The sequence below is a fragment of the Antennarius striatus genome, chromosome 4 (genome assembly GCF_040054535.1).
Source record: "Antennarius striatus isolate MH-2024 chromosome 4, ASM4005453v1, whole genome shotgun sequence".
NCBI lineage: Eukaryota > Metazoa > Chordata > Actinopteri > Lophiiformes > Antennariidae > Antennarius > Antennarius striatus.
This window is the reverse complement of record NC_090779.1, coordinates 8560174-8581601: the sequence shown is the minus strand read 5'-3', so window position 1 is coordinate 8581601 and position 21428 is coordinate 8560174. Positions and strand designations below refer to the sequence as shown.

The following is a 21428-nucleotide window of genomic DNA, read 5'->3' as shown; positions in this document are numbered from 1 at the left end:
TCTGTAATTCATACCCACCTAGTGTTGGATTTGTGAATAGAGGAATGATTTAATGGCCCCCAATCCACTCCATCATTAACACAGCTGCTCATTCTCTCTTGTATTTATTGTGTTTGAACCTCAATCCCTGCATCTCCTATATCCACTTAGCACATAAAAATCCCCAATGCATTGTTTTCCCATTTCAGAAACCAAAATCACTTTTGTAACAGTTAAAACCCTTGCAGGGACACACAGGCTGTGTTTTGAGTGCAGAATAATCACTTCTGGAAATTTCTGTCAGCTAGATGAAATCTGAGCACCAGGTATCCACAGAACAACACTTCTGTATGTAGAACATCTCATTTCAATGACTAATTATCCAGCATTTTTGTACCTGGCACCAGTGAAACATGATGCAAAGTTATTTGTGTCCTCATTTGGAAATATTTCCTGGCATTTCAACTGCTTTCAAAGTGTTACAGCCAATTTCATACCAAATAAATATTTGAGCAAAGAAAGTAATGAAACGTAAGTCAGATGAGCAAAACGCATTGGCGCTATGGGTTCATTTCGCAGCTCAAAAAAGAGAAACAGACAAGGGAGAGGCCTTGTCTGTTCTCCATCAGAGTCCACTCAGTTCTACTGCAAACACAGAGGATGCTGGCTAAACAAGCTTATCCAAGGGGGTTCTGTGTGGACCGTGTTAGTTCAGCAAATCCAGCTCCACAAACACGCTTCAAAGAATCCTGCTATCTCCGCAGCGCTTTGATGTGGGTATTGATCATGGGCCGTCTGTGAGAACGAGGGATGCAGCAGAGGTTTAGTGTTGTGTCCTGGCTCAGATAAAACAGATAATAGCAAAAACATGCACTCCCACAATGCCTTGCTGTGCTTCAGTTATGACAGCTGTACAGCTATTTTCTGGGTCTGAGGAAGATGTGATTAGGAGTAGAAGACAGATCAGATCATCTGCCCAGGGGACAGGTCACAGCAAATTATGTTTACCACCAGAGAGGAGCTCAAGCCAAAATCCAAATAAAGTCGAAACATGAGTTGACAGAAAAGATCGGAACACTTCCAGGAGATGTTGTGAATTCTGAGATCAGTCCACTTATTTCTAAGAGTGTGAAGACATTTTCTAAAGTCACCTCATTCTCAGGGAGATATGCACAACAAAAGCACGTTAACATAGTTCCTGGTGTCTCGCTTCAGTGGCAGGAAAAGCAAAGCAAACAAAAACAGAGCCGACACTTCCAGAATCACCGTCACGCTGTATGCTATAGACAGACAAACAAAGTCTGTTCTTCTGAGCTGGGTGAAACAACCACCCACAGTCCTGCTCCTGTCTCACACTGAGACCATTAGTCACAACCGTTTCTCTGACAGCTGTCTCGGTGCTTGCTAAAGCTAGCCTCGCAGGCAGCTTGGGCCTCGACTGAATTGTCACTTCAGTTTATTGGGTGTGTGTTGGATCATTAGCACCGAGGCAGAAGAGCTCCTCAGGTGATGTTCAAATGGAGATAAATACACCATGGAGATAGCATTCTATGGTTATGCAGTGTTTTTGATTTTTTGGAACAAATGTCCCTTAACCTTCTCAACTGCGGTTGCAGCCGCCGCTTTAATCTCATTTGTGAACACAAAACGCTGTAATCTATTGTAACCTGGTCCCGTGTGATAAAACATGCTTTATTCAAATGAATGAACATTGCAACTCAACCATATCTAATGAATTAAACAACAACTCCTAATGTGTGAAGTGAAATTAACTACCATTTACAAAGTGCGACATGCAAGGGTCTGTGTCACAGACTGCAGCTGATGTGTGCATTCAGAAACCCCTTTGAGTTAGCTTTTGCGTGTGTGTGTGTGTGCGTGTGTGTGTGCGTGCGTGCGTGCGTGCGTGTGTGTGTGTGTGTGTATGTGTGTGTGGCCGAGCTTTCTGCAGATATGCCACTTCACCTGCTGCCAAATGCCAACTATGATTTCTCACAGATAAAGTAATTTTCATGAAAAGAATTGGCAGGGCAGAGGTTTGAAATTCCTTTCTCTTTCTTTCAGTACCAAACAAGAACGTACAGGTATCAGTTTAGACAGTTAATAAAAAGTGTTTTAACACTCATCTATTCTTGATACTTCAGGTAGGTACTGCAGCCGGGAGACTTCATGTGATGTGAGAAAGATAATCTACACCACATCCAAATAAAATACCACTTAGTCATTATACATCATCTTGAATTGTGCCATTGTCAGTACAATCATTCTTGGCATGTCCTCTCCTTCCATTTCATCAGCAAACTGCTTGGAGCGCTGCTAAAATAATTAGCCAACTGCACGCAAAGCCCAGTTACTTCACCGTATTCCTTAAATGAGATCCAATTGTAAAAAAAAAAAAGACATGGTGATTTTTAAGGAGGGATGGATTGTGGTTACAATAAAAGTGAGTCAATGAAAATGTGTCATGGCATACTGTCATCACAGAGATGACACAGCCAGCTAAAAGTGCAGCCAAGCCACATATATTGGGCAAAGAGAATATACTCAACTGACAGCTGCAAGCACTTAGTCGGCTGCCAAGAGCAAAAACGGAGCGGAAAAACAGTACTCAGCCCAGTTTTGCTATAATGAGCCTACACAACAATGACTTCCAATATTTGCAGTCTTGAATTGTATTTGTCAGAGGTCAACTCTTTCAGTGATGATGTGTAGCCACAAAGAGCACAGGGACAAATGGATTGCTCATTCATCGTGGACCACAGGAAATAAAATGTACAGTGACAGATCGAACTTCTGTTTGAGTTACCTTTGGAAAAAAAGTCATCAACTGCATGATGTAAGAGCAGATAAATTCAAAGCAGGAGGGGGTGGAGGCAGCTGATAGGATGAGGTGTCCTGAATGAGCAACACATGTGCTCAAGGGTTCGAGAATTTCTCATCTAATATGCTCCAGAACAACTGAAAAAACTAAAAAAATTGAAGAAAAAGAGACTGTGGTAGCTTTTACCTTTCATTAACACTGAACACATTCCCTCACGGCTCCACTGTGCCTTTTAGTATGCATTAAACCAGAGGCGTGAGGCAAACAAGCAGTGAAGAAGAAAAATCAAAGCCAGATGACTCCCAAGAGGCTGAGAGATGGACTGAATGACAATTGACTGGCTGTCAACACTCATCTGCATTCGCATATCTTTCACCCCCAACGCACTCAGCTGGCAGACAGCCACAACCTTGAGAGATGAAGACGTGGAGCACAGACCCTGATCAGAGCTTTGATTTGCAAAGCTCTCTCCCCTCGTGCAGTATTTACTTGTTTCCCGCTAATTGACTTTCAGCGTCAGAAATCGCTTCCCTCACCACCAAAAGAAGGAAGAAACCCTTGTAATGGGTTCTGCTTTAAGGACGGCTGTGGATGTGGTTTAGGTACTTGTTCCAGCATGCCTTTCAAATCAGCATTCATTCAGTTGTTATGATTCAGCTTTTGGAGGCAACTGAAACCGCCATCATTCCTCAGATGCCCCCGATGCAGCCAAGTATAGAGCGCCACTGGATCAGGTTACACTTTCATCACACCTATTTAAACTCATGCCCGCTTTTCACTGCCTGATTCAGTACAGCGTGTTAATCACATAAGCAGAAAGAGGTCAGGAACCTAGAGCTCAGGTCAATTTACCAAACAAAATAGCAACTTTAAAGCTGCCTGCAATCCATTTTTTATTAACGGATGATCAAATGACTGTCAGTAATGCGAAAAGTGTCACACTGTCTGACTGTCGCTCATTATTTAGTGTCTGGAGTTGATGTTCATGAGTTGGTGGTAAAAAAAAAAATCAGGAGTAGTAACACAGGATGGACAGATGGATCTATGATGGATGGATCTATACAGCAATAAGTTCATAATGAGACTGCAGACAGTTTAAATACCAGCTTTCTCATATTTTTTCCTTTATTAATCTAATACATTTGAGATGTCCATCAAAAAACAACCGACTTACTCATGCAGGTCAGAACCATGTCAGAAAGAGGTCTGAATCTCATAAAACTGTTCTTCAGGTGTCACTCAATGTATCTGGCATTTTGGAGGAACATCATCACTGATGTTCTGCTTTTTGTCCACACAGCTGGTCGTGTGTCAGATTCTTTGCTGTGAAAGGTCTGTCTGCCAGGGATGTGTGCATTCATGCGATACGGCAGCTGTAACTGTGGCCAGGAGAGGATGCTTAATTATTGTGTATCTGTTACACGTTTATACAGGTCAGATGTTGGACAGAGATTTCACAATTACAGTGGAATTGTTGGAAATAATGCAGCACATGTGGATCCTAAGCATCAGCAGATATCAGGATATTTCTTTTCACCGAGCACCACCCCAGATCCTTGGGTTTGGGTTTATTTTGCAGTTGAAAAATGATGCAAAAACTGTTTTGATGTTTCTGATGTTACTCCATTCTATTAATATAAATATGTATTCATGTGGCAACTTTTTTTTATGGTAGCTGGGACTCTAATACTGCTTACATTTAGTGTGAATATAAATAACTATTTGCATGGACGACGCAGGTTATATGTTATTTATTTCACCTCAGTCACTCTGGGAGGTTGAGAGAAAATATGTAGAGCTCCAGCAAAGGTTAAAAAAAAGAAGAAGTAAAAATCAACCAGCCCCCCAAGCACAGCAGTGGATGATACCATCTTGAGCTGTTGAAGTATGGCTAGCTTTCATAAGCACCATGGATTGATGTGAAAATATTTTATCCTGCCTGTGACAAAAGACAACTTAAAACCTCTTTATCAGAACCATTCAAGCAAAAAAAGTCAATAAAACATTGCAATCAGGCTGGCTCTTTAAAATCTGAGACTGTCTAATTGACTGTGTGCATTGAAGGAGAACGTCAGAATCCACTCAGCAAGTTTAATAACGCTGACAAGCAAACACACAACCACTGGCTGTGTGCTCTGACACACAAATGATGTGTTCCTCATCCTAGCTGGATGCTAATTGTGGGCCTATGAATGTAGCTTGCATTTATTTTCCTCACGTCTTTGTAAAATCTGTTAATGTTGATCAGGGCACAACAAGAGGATGATGATGATAACATCTTCACAATGCTCACACCTCTTGGTGGTGAAGTGTGTGCACTGAGGGATAATAGTGTGGTGCACGTCAAACAGAGCCTGGTCAAAAAGCGAAGCACTCCATATCTCATAGGAGTGAATTTAATGGCCACTGGTTGCTCTTAGCTCTTGACCCTCTCCAAGAGGCTTCGTGTTATTCACTCTCCAGTGCTTTCCAATTGAAACACAGCCAGACTGCTGGTAGATGGGATTTCAACTGTCTCCTCAAAGCCTGGATGACTCCACTGCTGGCTTCAGCTGCTCATTAGGATGGTGATGCTCAGTCATGACAGACAGTAAAACTCAACATTGACATTGTGGAGACTTTCCTGTATCCTGGCTGTGGTTTGAAATACAGTTGACTGCTCAGAAGGTAATTTACCGGCTGCTCCTCCTTGTTGCCACAGCCCAAACACAAATATGTGGTCAAGTAGTCGAGTACATTTACTCAGTTACTCACTTGAACAGCTATGGAGTAGTTCAAGCCCTTTTCTATTACCCTTTTTTTTATATGTAGTTAGATTAACAACACATTAGCTCAACAAAATATTTTATTAGTTTCCTCTATTACTTTTTAAATTTGTTAGTTTGGCAAATTTAATGTTTTTAAATAGTATCCTGCGTTGTATAATTTAACTCACCTTATGCGTCATCTATAACAAGAGCAAATGCCCACTAGGCTATTAATTTGTTTGTGAAGGTTTATTCTGTTTAATAATCTACTCTGTGTAGTTTCCAACAAAAAAGCCACAATGATGAAAAGTGTCCTATCTCACAATCTGTCATTAAAAATCATTTTAAAGATGCAGATACTGATTAGGATGGGGTTTTCATACAATATATACAAAACTGTTTCCTCTGAGGTACTTTTGCATTGAATTTCAACACTAAAAAAGACACAACTACAGATGACATCCTTGTATTTGGTGGCTTTTATCATTAATATCTGGTATTATGTTAACATGTTTAATGAGTAGTACAAGTCGGGACATGTGGTGTCTCTGGTGTTGCTGCAGACCCTAAGTCACTATGATCATAATGAATAATGTACCGTATATTACTGCTCTCCTGTGCTGTCACCTAGTGGTCAGAAATTAACCTGCAGTTAGAAATTTATAGCTGTATGAAATGTGCTGACTTCATTTTGCATTGTATACAAAAACAAGACACTGGTGATGCAAAGGAAATTTATTCCTGTGTGTCGAGTGAAGACAGGAGAGGTCAGCTGATCAGGGGCAAAAACAAATTTCATACATAAATGAAATCCAAAAAGCCTAATTATTCCAAGTAAAATAGAACAAACGGAAACAAAATTTAGATTAAAAAATGTGACTCATTATGCGCCAAGTAGTGTGTGAATATATATGATTACACACAAATGTGCAAACAGACTCGTCAACATCAGGGCCACAAAACTATTTGTTACCCTCCTTCACAGAATTTTTCTATTGCTTCAAATACATCATAAAATATTTTACAAAATAGCTTTGGTGATACACGCACATACATTTTTGCATATATAAAAGTATGGAAAGTGTTTAAATACTATCACTAGAGCAAAGTATAAAAAAATTCAGACTATTGCACGACAGCCACATGAGACCAGACAGACGAGATCAGTGGAGCAGCAGGCAGCTGATTTCAGGGTTTTCGGCGCCTGTAAAAAGGGACAAGAGATAATCAGATACTGTACACTGCAGAAGAAATGTTTTTCTTTGATGTTATTAACAGAAGATGATTAGAAAAGACATAAGAGCGATAAGATTTACTTTGTGATCCCACGATGCTCATATCCAGGACCCATGTGTGATCCAGCCCTCATCTCTGCAGCCACAGAGCACTGAGAACAAAAGAGACAAATTGGAACAAATTGAAAGTATCTGCAAATTATTTCAACTCAGAAATGCACTGACAGCAATGCAATGGTTAGAAACATTTGCTGTTCTTTGTCAAATATTTTCTTTTCTTTAACTTGCAGTGATTGTGTAATATTGAGAATACTGAATGATCTGAGGTGGAGTCACCTGATAATCAGGTACATCTTTACCCAAATGAAAACTGTCAAGAAAATAAACTTCAAAACAAATACGTAGTAATGTTTTGATTTAACTGCAGTAATTGTATTCTATGTAGTCGTAAAATTAAAGAGAGAATTTTAATAATTACTGTAATCATATTATTGTCTGTCATTTGCATAACTTTTGTTGCATGAGAAATACAAAACAATATGGAGTCACATTTCATAGACTCAATTTTTCTGATTACCAATGAAAATAACATGATCAACTAAATGCATCGTAACAAATTTTTCTCCAACATGACATTTGTCACAAGATAAAGGCTGGTCAAAAACACCTTCTGAGCCATCTGCTTTATAAAACAAGGTTCCCAGAGAATAGTAGATTACTGGAGATGAATCAGTTCATCATCCTACCCTCGTCTCCACGTCAGTCCAAGCTCCATCAGACTGATCACCGTTGGCACGTTTTTCTTCTGATGATTTTCTTTTGCGGCTTCAGAAACAAATACATATTGACAGAGGTTAAAACGTCATTGCTAACATCTGGCCCATCTACAGCTCGCCACAGGCTGCTACCTTGGCACGGGGGTGATCTCCTGTTTTAGTGTCTCAATGTCGGTAAACTGGACAGCCTGCCCTCCTCCTCTGGTTTTCATCACATCACCCTGAAATATTACCAGCATGTATGAGAAAAGGGTACTCAGTAAGTCACTATTCATCCAAAGAGAAAAGTCTGCGTGTTAATTAGGAAGGCGGCTGAAGCTTTCAGAAATGGAGAATAAACACGTGCAGTACAAGTGAATATTGTATATGTAACTAAACTGGATCTATTTCATAGAAAGTATTTCCAATCAACCATCTTCAACAAGCCTCATAGCCTTTAATCAGCTTTTATCCAATTGGCATGATGTGACATACTAAGACTGGATAAGTGTAAAATGTGCCAAACACCAGTAAGAGACGACTGCTCTGCTTTTGTCCATCAGCTGTCTAACAGGTTTAACCTGCAGAGTGTTTAGAGAAGAACATCACACATTTTAAACAGTTACAAGTAGCCTGCTTACAAAGTCTGATCGGCATACTTTCCTTTGATCGATGTGAGGCAGAAACTGAAGCATCGGCGACAGCAGCTGTGGCTAGCTGCATGTTATGATGTTGATATCTCGTACACAACGGACTGGAACTAAAAACACCACTCCATTCTGTTCCTGAGTACATTACCTTAATAAGTTTGGTCTTTATCTCTCCATCAGAGGCGACCTCTTGGTGTGTCAACACGTATCTGTCACACTTTGAGAGGGTCTTCTCGGTGGGTGCAGACACCTGGATGGCATTGGGGATGACGGGCTGTAAAACTGTACCCAAATCCATACTGGAGGAGGGCTTGTGGTCCACCCACTTCTCCCCACCGGCGGAGCGAGAGCGACGGTGCAGCGGCCTCACGGGTGTCGCCGTCTATAGAGGAGGTGGTGGTTAAAGGAGGAAAAACAACATTAAACTCTGGAAATATTTCAAATTTTTAAAAAATCTATTCTGACAAAGAGGAAACTGAAAAATACCAGGGAACAGATTTAATTACATGAAACTTTTAAGTTTCTACTGCCATCAAGTTGGGATTAGTGCTGTTAGTCCAGCACAGCGGTTTAAAGAGGTGGTATTCTGTTTTAACTACCAGATATTAAAAAACACATTAATCAGCAGCTAGACTGTTGGCTTATATACAAAATTCAATTCAACTTACAGGAATCGGTGAAGGCGAGGCCGATCTTTTTGCAGGGATGCGTTCCTCTCTGATCGGCCTCCTTGGCTGTGTCTGACGCGGGGGAGGTTCAGGGCGACCTGGAGTCTTGCTCTCCGTCACGATGGCCTTCAACTGCTTCAGCTTTTCATCCTTCACCCAGAGCTTGTTTTGCATCTCCAGCTGCTTCGCATTAACACGTCTGTCCTGTACAGCAAGAACCATAATGTCAGAGCGCATCACCTCCAGCAGCAGGACAACGGATTCCTCAGGCATTATAAGAGGAGAAACTCACACATTCTTTCTCCCACTTGTGCTGGGTGTCTGTGACCACACCATGCATGCGCTGCTCCAGACGCCTCTTGTCAGACAGCTCCTTCTGCAGCCTCTGCTCTCTGGTCTCCAGCTCCTGCTGCAGTGAACGCTTGTCTTCCTCATAGAGTTTAGTTGTTTTCTGCAGGATGTCGATCTAGAACCCAAACATATGATATGTGAATAGCAGACAAACATATTTACTCACAGCAACCTCCAGGAGGTCTTGACTTTCTTTCCCACCTTCTGTTCTTGAGTCTTTGTTATTTTCTCCAAGCGTTCGATCTCCATCTTGTTGCTCTGGATGATTCTGTCCTTCTCGACAAGTTTGTCATTTTGTTCTTGAGTAAAATTGCTTTTGGCAATACGGTCACTGTCCACTTCCTGAAGCATGGATTTCATCATGTTGGCTAAAACAAAATACAGGCATAAAAAACACATAAATCCAACCGTTAAAGCCGGGAAGTCTGGACCGAGCTAGAAAGTGTCCGCGTACCTGCTTTGTTGTATTCATCGATCATCTGCAGCCTGATCTTGTATCTGTTCTGCAGAGCTTCGATCATCCTGGGTAGGGTGATGTCATCATGAGGGTCAGTCAGCTCACAGGAGGGTAGAGGTGGAATGTCGTGTACTAGGTTGTTTATAAGAGAGGCCATGTCTATGGAAACACAGATAAACAACTCAATATTAAAACTTCTGCGAAATATTCCAGAAAGGAAGAAATATCAGATTCAGTACTGACCAACACACACAGGCAGCATAAGAACTTAAGTTACTATTACCAAAGCATTTTTTGTTGTTATTGGTTAAAATTAGTCAAGATTTCCTAAAAAGTCATACTCAGTAGATTTTTTTTGACATATTGTATAATAACCACAACTTACCTCTGTCTGATGGACCGCCACGTTCAAGTTTGCGAGAGAGCTCCTCTTTAAAGGCCTGGTTTCTATGACGACGTCCTGGCGTGAAGCCACAGATAGGTCGATCCACCGGTCGAGCCACTTCCACCTCTTGGGTCATTTCTGCAAACCGCATCACCAGCTGGACAAACACACCAAGACTCGTGAGTCGATCAAGGAACGATGGTTCCAATCTTGGGTTATTCAAAGAAAAGCCAAGCAGCCAAGTTTGAACAAACCAAAGTCTCCTCGTAGTCGTCAGCCTTGGGGTTGACACAAACGACCATTTTGACCTTGCCTTCCCCGTCAAAGTAATTCTTGAACAGATGAGTTACTTTAGAGTCTCTGTAGGGAACCATCTGGAAGAAGAGACTGCGTTTAAACCACGCGGTTCTTCAGTGAATATATAATATCAGCTTCTCTCATTCTTACCCTGTTGGTGCCACACATCTGGTTTTCCCGCAGTATTTCAATGCATATTCGCAGATTCAGCAGAGACTGATTGATGTTACCTATAAGATAAGAATGTCATTTACCATCACGTGAATTTCAAGAACAAACAAGTTCAAATTTAGGTTCTTGGGTATCAGACCTGCTTCTCGTATGCGGGTGCCCTCTGCCCCCGTCCTACCAGTGCGCTCACTTCCAGCCAAGTCCACCAGGCAGAGCTGACTAACCACGACTTGGTTTTTATCCTAGGATGCAAGATCAGAGAATACGAGCATGTCTAAACCAGTGCGTACGATTCTTCTACAGATCTGGGATCAGGCATTTTGTTTTCTTGTCAACAGACCTGGAGAACGTTGTCACCATCAGCATCAAGAGGAGCCTGAGCCAGTTTGATGATGAAGACACTGTGAGAACGACTGGACTCTCTGTTCAGGCAGGTGTTTGCAACCTTCCTCCTCTTTTGTCCTGGGTAAACATAATAATAATTTTAAAAAAGTCATTCAGTTTTATTTCCTGACAGCTTAAAGTACAACTTCACTGCACTACTACATAAGACTCTTTGAAAAATTTTATGCTTATAAGATGTGCTCAAAGAGAAGATTAACAGCAGTCATTCTCCAGCTAAAGCTGACCCAGCAGTGCCAGAGCCAGGCACGTCCAAAGTCATCAATGCAATACTTTCCCACTCTCATTTTTTATGAAATGTGACTGTGTGGTGTCTAAATGTAGCTCTTACAACTTACCTTTCCAGAATACTTGAAACGCCTCCTCAGAGGACTTGACTTCAACTTCCATACAGCCAGACACATACATGTTGTGGTTCTGATCCTCTCTGAGGATTTTAGACTGAGGTGGCCTACATGGAGAAAGGAGAGTTGAACATATTCACAGAGTTTAACACATGTTGGGATGGAGCGTTTCTAATGTTTGATTCAAGCCATGGAAAATAAGCCAGCCAAAGCAACCATTAAAAAGCCATCCAAAGAAGCACACAGCGAAAGAAAGACGCACAGGAACTTTGCCATAACAAAGGCTACGAACAGAAGAAGGGTCATTTGAAGTAGTTTTAGGACTGAGGAAGGTTCATCAAATCTGGAGACATTCTACATGTAACTCAGCTTTCAGATAAGCATTCAGCACTGAAGTAGTGCTCTTTGCCATTCAGGGACTTTTGTATCTGTAATTGATCAATTCACCAGTTGAATTAGGTTCAATCTGTGTGATGGATTTGTCTCAGATGAAGGTTTAAAGGGAATAACTAACCAGTTATTCTCCTTCGATATGCAACTAACAATAAGTGCATTTAACAACATAAATTATTTCTGAGTCTTCCTACAATGAAGAGATGGATCCTAATTTTTTTTATGGTTGTTATTGATCAAAATGGTGATTATTCGGTTGAGACTTTCACTAATCATCCACAAAATGTCAGAATATTCTCTAAAGACGACAGGCAACTCTGGCAGACTTCAAGCAGTTTCTAATTAACAGGTTTGCCATAAATATGTTCATTAAGTAATTTCTTGATAATACAGAAATTACATTTGCATTTGAATGTTTTCTTTTATAAAGATGAGGGTACATGTCTTGAGCTCTACATCGATGTGTTTTCCACATAACAATTATTTATTTCTGCTAAGAAGTTTTATTATACTGTAGTTGTTCGGGGTTTTTTTTGCTCGTCTGGAAATGTCTCCAGCATTGACGAGCTTCCATTTATAATCTGGGCTACATAATTTGGTTTAAGGGGGAACAATCATCAGATCAGTACTCTGATATTCAGGTATTCACTGGTCACATACATGAACTCAGTGTTCTGACGAATAGGTGTGCCTCCACCATTCCACCTAGTAAAAAGAAAAGAAAGATGTCTTCCAGAAATCCTTCCTGGATATTCTATACAGATAAAAATGTCTTTAAAAGCACAATTATACATCTGAAATAAGTATCAGAATTTTGTCAACTCACTTTGGTTTGATTGCATCCTCTTGAGTTTCCTCCAAGAGGTCATAGATGTAGTTGTTGTAGATTTCAATATAAGAAACAAAGACACTGTAGCTGCTGTCCTCATCCACACCATCTGCCTTATAAGCCTCCTCTGGCTTAATCATGTCAGCGATATCAGGATCAAGCTTTTGTCTGTAATCAAGGTGGTGAGTTTCATGTCATACATCAGTCACACTGGTGCAGTTACCAGAAATCCACACAACTCACTTACCTAGAAGTGGTTTTAGGAGCAGGAAGGTTGTTTTCTCGCCGTTGGCGCTCCAACAGAGCATCAACTTCATTTTGGATCTCAAGGCCATTTTTTTCATCAGTCCTGAAAACCTGGAAAAATGAAGTTTGATTCACTAAATTTCTTTTTAAATATTTCAAAGTATTATGAAGCTAAATTCTTCTTAACCATTTTCTTACATATCTCTTGGCCTGGTAGGGACCGATACTGCTGAAGATCATGTCAAGAGAGCGAGGTAGAAGCCCGCCCTGCCCTGGAGAACCCGTCATGGTGAACGTCTTTCCACTTCCTGTGACTCCATACGTAAAAAGAAGACCTGCAGAAATCAGATTGGAAAGAATGAATCATGTTGACGAAAAATCAGCTCATGTCTAAACTGTTACTGATTTAATATGTGGTCTCTTTCTGAAACTTGGCCAGTACCATTTTTTCCATGAATGAGGTCGTCGACAAGAGGCTTGGCCACGTGCTCAAACAGCTCCATCTGTGACACGGAAACTCCAAAGACTTTTTTGAAGGAATACTGTGTCTGAGAAGGAAAAGAAGTTAAGTGGGTTAGTTAAGAGAACAACTCAAAAGGACAATTCTGGTGATGCCATAGTGTCAGTAAATCAATAAATAAAAAATTTCATCTGTCTGTTACTATGTTGATGATCTAAAAGGTGGCACATCCTTCCATTGAAAAGAGGCACAGCTAATACATCCCAGAATGACATTTCTTTCAGTCTTTAGGTGAGCTCAGAAAAGTGCACGTTGTTCTGAATATTCCGTAAAGTATGAAAAAGATGACACAACCTTCAGAGTCACCTTAAAATCACAACTCAACAAAATTAAGTTTGAAATAGCTAGTATATAAAATTTGCATAAATAATTACATATAGGAAAGACATACAAATGACTGTATCATGGTTGAAAGGATTAGAAAATAACAGCCACATATCTTCCTCTCAGATAATGTCTGGAATGTTTCTGCTGAGAGTCAACTAAGAAATGCCCCTCAACCACTTCAGCTACCCCTATCAGAGCAGAGGAATGGCTCCAGGGTCAACTGCTGCTGAATGTTTATACTCCATGCTCAATAGATTACGTAGCACATCTGGCCCTGCCACACCTTGACTTTCCAGAGAAGAACTGAAGAATGTGGCTGCACAGAGCTACAGCCTTTCTTGGCCTGATGCCACCAAATGACCATTCCCTGCCTCCCTCTCTGCTAAGGAGGCTGATAAAAACCGGAAATACCATCTGATAAACTGAGCAAGACCTTGATTTTAACAGTTTCACCTTTCTACCGCTACTATGACAACCAAATTTCCCCTCAGAGATTAATGAAGAGTAGTTTCTGTCTACCATTTTCCAGTGTTAAATAATGTATACATGATTGTGTATACTATATTTCATTTCTCTCAGCAAATACTCTGTAAATCATGCAATGTAGGCAATAATTGCAATTCATGGATGGATGCAAATTTGGTCTAAAGCATTTACTGGCTTCAGGATTTTGGACATGAGATTAACTCAAAATAAACATTAAAACCATAATTAGAAAAATGTAGTGTAATGATGTGGATAGGTTGAGCTTCTTTAAAATAGTATTTAATTAACAATGGAATTCCATGTCTATGCTGCATACAGCTTTGGCCACACAGTCAAGGCTGTTCACTGCAGTTTAGCTGAACTCTTTACCTCTCTGAACTCTCCATTCCGGTTTGTTCTAAAGCCTTCGGGGGCATGGAGCTGGATGGTGGAGCCGCTGATCACCTCGATGCAGCACTCACCGTCTTCGGCACCCAGAGGTCGGACACGACAGTACACCTGGATAAACACCAGAACAGAACCTGGATCAGATCTGATGCGTCTGGATTAAACCTGCCACACGTCTAACATTACTAACCCGTCTTTGTTAACAACCCCCGCCGTGATCCAACAGTACTGAATACTAGCTTTTGTATTTAGTGTAATCCAACATTTCCGTGACTCACCCCAACCGGATCTTTTTGGTTGCTGGAAGGCTTTTTGGGGGGAGGCCTGCGGGGCGTTCGACCCTTCCTGAAAAGCAGTGCATTGTAAGTGTAGCTTTGTGTTACAGTCATAACCCGTCGGTGCGTAATGAGACGAGGCGATTGCGATCGTTTGGTGGTTTATTAGCTCCCGGCTAACGCTAAACCCGACGCTAAATTATCAGCGCTAACTGATTAACTGATGTAAACTGTAACGCGGTATTTAAAATGTATATATAACAAGTAGTACGACAATACCAAACTGTACTCACGCTTGCCTGATCATTGTGTCTCGTTGTTTATTGTAGAACAACAACAGCTCCTTTAGCTACAATTTTGAACTTTCCCTCCGCAACACGAGCCAGTAGCAACCAATAAGATTTCACATCAATGGTCACGTGTTTCCGCCTTCCACTCGAAACCCGTAATAAGGAGCAGAGACGCACTGATTATTGTATCGTGTTGTGTGTGTGGTGGTATGTTTAGTTTCAATCAGTTCATTTAATTTTCTTTAAACTTCACAAACATTTTGTGAACGCTGAACTCTATTTTTATTAAGCGACAGCTTCACCTTAACTTTCATGTCCATGCTATAAACATATTGTGTACAGAGACTGTATTTGCGTTGACATATACTGTATAATTAATCCCAGTAGAATAAATACGGCCACCAAATTCACATTAAAGATATTTGAAAACTAATACAAGGACACTCAAATGAGAAGGAAAAATTAAAGAAAGAGCATAAATAACACTAGATTTTAACAATAACTGTAACAAACAAAATCCAAGAACTATCAACATACAGTATATCGTTCATTGCGAAGACATATAACTTTAGTTATGTGTCTGATTGAAGTTGGTGTCATAGTGGATCTATATATCTGAGCGTGTTTAAACTTTGATAGTAATGTTATTTGATATATATCAGTATTGACAGAAGTAGTCTGGTAGCAGTATCTATCTCAAATAAAGGTTTTTGTTTTTATCTAATTACTAACTAACGAATCATTGCATGCTTATTAATGGGTTTTCATAAAGTCATAAAGTGTGCAGATGAAGCTATTAAAAAGGAAGTACAGGTAGTCCTCAATCTAAGAACCAATAACCCAAAAACGTGTTTGGTTCAGAGTGTCTGTTCATAAGTCATTATTTATTAGAAGAAAGATGCAGTTTATTATCCCTCTTGGGGAAATTATCTAATTACTCTTACTATATACATGTATGTTGACATATGCGTTTATATGTGTGTACAGGGCCCTGAAACAAACACACACACACACACACACACACACACACACACACACACACACACACACACACACACACACACACACACCAGGGGCCTTCAAGAATGCAATTTTACACACACACACACACACACACACACACACACACACACACACACACACACACACACACACACACACACACACACACACACACACACACATTTAAATCTATTTTTGCCATTTGAAGTCATTTGAATGTCATTACTACTCTAAATATATGAAAGTACTATTCCCTAAGACTTAACTGGAACAATTGCAGAAGAAGAGAAAGAAGTGTACTTTAATGATCTATGTAGGGAAATTGTTTTTCCACACACTGATTTGTATAAGTATTTTACATTTTATGCGTGTGTGTGTGTGTGTGTGTGTGTGTGTGTGTGTGTGTGTGTGTGTGTGTGTGTGTGTGTGTGTGTACTATCGTTGAAGAATGTAGTACTGTACACAGTAAGTCCAATTGGAATCACGTAGTTGCCAGAAGGTGGCAGTAATGCGCACCAACAGTTGTTTACCAATCACAATAGTAACGGAGGAAGAAGAGCCAAAACTAAATTCACGTGGACAGCTGTGTTATGCAAACACAAGAGTTTCTGTTGTATAACACCGAGTCCGAACAGTGACAAGTCCAGGTGAGTTTTATATTACATTTATCAATTGTGGTTTGCTACGAGTCACATCGTGCATGTTTTGTGTGGTGATATCAAACAGAGTTTGTTGTTAGGACAGACATGAAAGGGAAAGCGACGAAGGAGTCCTCTGCTTCCGAAGCCAAAGGTGACGCGAGGAGAAGAACCAGAGGCGGCTCGACCCCATCCCTCTCCAAAAAACTACGAGACAGGAAAGATGCAGGAAACAACAAACAAGGTCTGCAGACCTGACAGGTCAGCTTCACTCCACACGACATGAACATGTCCTGACTAACGGTGTGTTCTCCGCGTCACAGAGACACCTCCAAAGTTTGCAGGAGTCCCACGGAAGAATGGACGTGGAAGCATCCTGCACTACATTTACCAGAATGCACTGGGGCAAAGTCTTCCCTCGCAGTTGAGACGGGTGAGACTCCAGCCTGGACAGAGGGACCAGTGCTGAAGTGATGCTTTTGCTACGAAGTTAATTCTTAGTCTTCAGGGTCCCTTATCACAAACTCAGTATTTTGAACACAGGCTTTGTCTACATGTGGTATTTTCTATGAAATTCACCCACGTTAAGGTTAATCTGTTAATCTGAGCATTTCGTGCTTGATTGATCTATTGTTAGAGTTTCTATAGCCATACTTTTTACTTTTTTTCTTTTTTGTTGTAGACCTCAAGGGCTTGTAGAAACATGCGCGAGGAATGATTTTGTTTAGTAACAAGGAGTGGTGATCACCTGCTCCGACTCAGTGTGGCTGTGAGTTATGCTGCACCACATGGTCTCGTGTACGAGCCAGTTCACTCCAGCCGTACTGAGAAATCTCTTCCTCCTAAAACAATACTCCAGCCAAAGATAAATAATTGTGTACTACTTCTGTAAACAGATGATGGTTAAAGTGTCTGTCCGCAGTGTTCTCGAGTTATCTTTGGTTATGTACAAAACATTCATGGAGGTCACAGCTTTAAACTACTTTAGAGTGAGAGATCAATGGTTGGTCAGTGATCAGTCGTTCATTTAACTGTGTTGGCTCTTGTAGTGTCTTCAGGGGCCGTTTGTTCGCTTGTTGTCAACCTATGAGTTCTACAATACCGTCAGCCCCGTGGACCGTAGGCTCACCTGTCTGGAGTGGCATCCCACTCAGCCCTCCACTTTGGCTGCAGCATCCAAGGGTGGTGACATTTACCTGGGTAACACTGAGACGCCCTCTAAACGAAGTTTTATTCAAGGGGTAAGTTGTTTGAATGACTAAGAGTTGTTAACTACAGTTACAGGCTGAAACGTTCACGGCTTTCTGTCCAGAACTAGTCTCTCTACCAGGCCACCCTATTAGTTTAATGCTACCCATCTGGCAGTGTTTACTAAAGGCTCCCTTTCATAGGCCTGCATTTATGTTTGTTTGCACAGAACGGAGCAGGAGACTCTATCGGAGGGATGAAATTTTGCCCGAGGGACTCGTCCAAGGTCTATGTGGCTTCTGTTGAGGGAACATTGACCCTGCAGAACTTTGAGAGCCAAAGACCCATTATCCTGTCCAGAACTCCAGACTGTGGCCACGAAGACCACAATGTCTGGTGAGGAAACATACTCAGGACCATGGCATGGACAAAAATGTGACATTGTTGTCCTCATTAGTTCAACTAACACTTTTGGCTTTTTGACTCTGATATGACAGTAATTATTTAAATCTAATTTCAGTCAGTCGCTTCAATCAGGTTATAGGCATTCCAGACAGTCGAGCTGACCTAATAACATTTTAGTGATGCGTTTAGTGTTCTACCTGTTCAATCCGGTAGATGAACTTTTCCTGTGTCTGTCACAGTTACTGGTACTGCTGCTTAGATGTGTCTGCAAGCCGACAGATGCTGGTGACTGGAGACAATGCAGGACAGCTCCTACTCCTCAGTCTGGATGGCCATAAGGTGTGTGTCCACTCCAGGAGAAGAGCCTACAGACGAATGTGTTATGACTGAGCTGAAAAGGTGTGAATTTAAATTTTCTGTGATTTTTGTCTTAAATTACAGGTTTTCAGTGACAAGTTGCACAAAACCAAAGTGAGCCATGCAGAGTTCAACACCCGCTGCGACTGGCTTTTGGCGACTGCTTCGGTTGACCACACAGTTAAACTTTGGGACCTGAGAAACCTCAAAGACAAAAACAGCTTCCTCCACGACCTGCCTCACGAGAAAGCCGTCAACTCTGGTAACACTTTACTAGTTTGTCCTGTTGTTGTTGTTGTTGTTGTTGTGACATGAAGATGTTTCTAGCGATCTCTTCAGTTTCCAGTCTTTACTTTTAATTTTTGTGTAGCTTAACCATAAAACGGTCAGTGATACGTGACGCGTCCTGTTTTTTGTGATGACTCTGGTTGTCTGCCCTCACTTGTGTGCTTGTCGGTGTCAGGTGAAAGTGATTTCCAAGTCATTCTTTATGTTCACAGCCTATTTTAACCCACTGGACTGCTCCAAGCTGCTGACCACAGATCAGTACGACCAGATCCGAGTGTACTCCTCTCCTGATTGGTCAAAGCCACAACACATCATCCAACATCCACACAGACAGTTTCAGCATCTCACGCCCATAAAGGTCCGTTTCTTTTCTATGTTTGTTTTTTGTGACTTGCATAGAAATGTAAAAAATTGAAATTACTTACATGAAGTCATACAATGCATTTTTATATGAACAGTGTTGTTTACACAGGCAGGGATGAGGGTATGCCTGATATAAGAAGCCATATCTTAAATGAAGGGAGGGATGCAGGAATGGTTTTCATACATGACATTTCATTTAAGAGAATGCTGCTGTTATTTGTCTTAAGGCCACATGGCACCCATTTTATGACCTATTTGTGGTGGGCCGCTACCCCGATGACCGGATTTTCCCTGGAGATGAAAGAACCATCGACATATTTGACTCCAATACAGCAGAGTTAGTGTGCCAGATTGAAGATCCTACTGCTGCAGGAATCAAATCTGTAAGCATGCATTTAAAAGATCAGTAAAACCTTTGGAACAAAACTGAGCTCACTAAAACAAAAATGTTTATCTATAGATCAACAAATTCAATCCATTGGGTGACGTTATCGCCTCTGGGATGGGTGAGTTCCTCTTAAGCACCTGCAGTTCTCTCATGGTGCTGTCCTACCGTGTTGCTAAAGCTGCTTCGTGTTCACTCACAGGTATGTCATTACTGTTGTGGAACAGAGGAAAAATTTCTCAGGAGGAACCCTTGTTCTCAGTGAAATCTTACAACAGAGACCTCTTCAGGAATCTGAGCAGGAACAGGAAAGGTCCTGCTTCAGATCCAAAGCTCAAGAAGAAACTGGCTTCTCTGGAAGAATCAGGGACGAAGACTAAAAAACAGGCCCAGATGAGGAAGAAGTAAACTGATAGTTTATGATAATCCATTTATTCCCTTGTTTAGTTATTTGAGCTGATAGCTAGGTTGTTGTTGGTTTTAAAAATGTTTCAGAAATTATTTTTATAAGAGTACTGAAATAAATTTGTTTACGTTCTCAAAAATGTTTTTTTCTACTACAATGTTCTAAATTGACTCATCTCATTTTTCATTCATTCATTCATACCAGCTTCATCCGCTGTCGCAGGTCGAGGAGTGCTGGAGTCGGTCCCAGCCAACTGCGGGCAATAGGCAGGGTTACACTCCGAGCGCAATGCCAGTGCACCACGGAGCCACATATAGACAAACAAACAAACACACACCTGTGGGCAATTTAAAACCTGAAGTGCAAGTTTTTGGGGGTAGGAAGAAGCCAGAAAACCCGGAGAGAACCAATTTTTTCCAAATCTGTCATACGTTTAAAAATGCATTCTCACAGGAATTTTCGCCAACTGTTTTATTGTAAAGAGCTCATACAGAACAACAGGGTTAATCAGGTATAACTAAATAGATAGCTTCCACGTAGGTCATGGGCTGTAATGTTTGCCAGCTGGAGGAGCACTCCAGCCCAGGCGTCTTGTTCCTCTTTTTCCTGACTCTGGGCCTGGTGAGCAGAGTACACCATGGTCAAGATCAATCTCTCAAACTGATCCTGAGTCAGCGGCCTCCTCCTTTCATCCTTCAGCATGGTCACCATCTGCACCATGGAGCTTCTACTTCTGGGGATGTTGTCGTTGATCTGAGACAGGAAAGCCCGTCCTGACCTCATTGAGGCCAGCTCTCTGTCAAGCAGCACGATGTTGTTGTACTGGTCCATCTCCACACCATAAAGCAAGATCTGCTCACAGTATGAAAAAAAAGGATATCAGTTACTCTGTGAGCCAAACAGCAAGGTGTCGACTTCAGTTACCTCTAAAATGAAGAAGATACCTCAAACATCAGGTTTGCATTAAATCCTGATGTGCCAATTTTCTGACGGGTTGGATGTTTTCCTGCAGCAACATCTAAAGAAAATACCAAGAATTACTCATGATTTAACTGAAAATAATCTCTGCAGTCAAACTGTCAGCACCTGCATTCGCTGCAACACATCAAACAGTGCATACAATATCTTCAATAATGTAAGGATTTTTACATCACACAGCCTGTTAAAAGATCTGGTCTAACTTACCTTGCAATGCTTGGTCAAGTAACAGCAATAAAATAAGTTGAAAGCAAATTTTAGCTTGTTTCATTCTTCTTCTCCTGATTGTTTAGCGAAGAATTACACACCACATCCGTCTCTGCTCTACCGTTCGTAGATTTGGGAGTGCAGATGCAGCTCAACCTGAATACCAAACATTTTTCCACCTTGGAAAATGAGATCA

At 41.1% G+C, this 21428-nt stretch overlaps 3 protein-coding genes across 6 annotated transcripts; 1 reads left to right on the top strand and 2 right to left on the bottom strand.

Annotated features, from left to right (window-relative positions):
- Positions 1–6286: 6286 nt before the first annotated feature.
- On the bottom strand, positions 6287–15117 carry kif23 (kinesin family member 23). Of its 2 annotated transcripts, XM_068312804.1 has the most exons (23): positions 15019–15117; positions 14729–14795; positions 14433–14561; positions 13173–13278; positions 12929–13065; positions 12732–12841; positions 12482–12652; positions 12316–12360; positions 11257–11369; positions 10857–10978; positions 10656–10758; positions 10496–10575; positions 10303–10422; positions 10049–10205; positions 9661–9822; positions 9408–9574; positions 9148–9321; positions 8856–9059; positions 8336–8569; positions 7691–7779; positions 7529–7607; positions 6864–6934; positions 6287–6751 (listed from the first exon to the last, which is right to left on the bottom strand). In XM_068312804.1, exons 1-23 carry the CDS (start codon positions 15030–15032, stop codon positions 6736–6738), a joined length of 2670 nt encoding a protein of 889 aa, XP_068168905.1. In that variant the 5' UTR covers positions 15033–15117; the 3' UTR covers positions 6287–6735. The 2 variants fall into 2 exon arrangements, with proteins under 2 accessions (XP_068168905.1, XP_068168906.1); XM_068312805.1 differs by lacking the exon at positions 12316–12360.
- A 1428-nt stretch (positions 15118–16545) lies between these two features.
- Positions 16546–20225, top strand: ddb2 (damage-specific DNA binding protein 2). Of its 3 annotated transcripts, none has more exons than XM_068312808.1 (11): positions 16546–16664; positions 16746–16899; positions 16979–17088; positions 17705–17896; positions 18073–18239; positions 18488–18587; positions 18690–18867; positions 19106–19251; positions 19484–19639; positions 19717–19762; positions 19844–20224. In XM_068312808.1, the coding sequence occupies exons 2-11, from the start codon at positions 16764–16766 to the stop codon at positions 20047–20049; spliced, it is 1437 nt and encodes a 478-aa protein (XP_068168909.1). In that variant the 5' UTR covers positions 16546–16664; positions 16746–16763; the 3' UTR covers positions 20050–20224. The 3 variants fall into 3 exon arrangements, with proteins under 3 accessions (XP_068168909.1, XP_068168907.1, XP_068168908.1); XM_068312806.1 differs by having other exon boundaries at positions 16560–16664; positions 16762–16899; positions 19844–20223; XM_068312807.1 differs by having other exon boundaries at positions 16569–16664; positions 16757–16899; positions 19844–20225.
- A 266-nt stretch (positions 20226–20491) lies between these two features.
- On the bottom strand, positions 20492–21369 carry LOC137594527 (protein FAM180A). The gene is made up of 3 exons (XM_068314067.1): positions 21233–21369; positions 20992–21065; positions 20492–20899 (listed from the first exon to the last, which is right to left on the bottom strand). The coding sequence occupies exons 1-3, from the start codon at positions 21294–21296 to the stop codon at positions 20555–20557; spliced, it is 483 nt and encodes a 160-aa protein (XP_068170168.1). The 5' UTR covers positions 21297–21369; the 3' UTR covers positions 20492–20554.
- Positions 21370–21428: the final 59 nt, after the last annotated feature.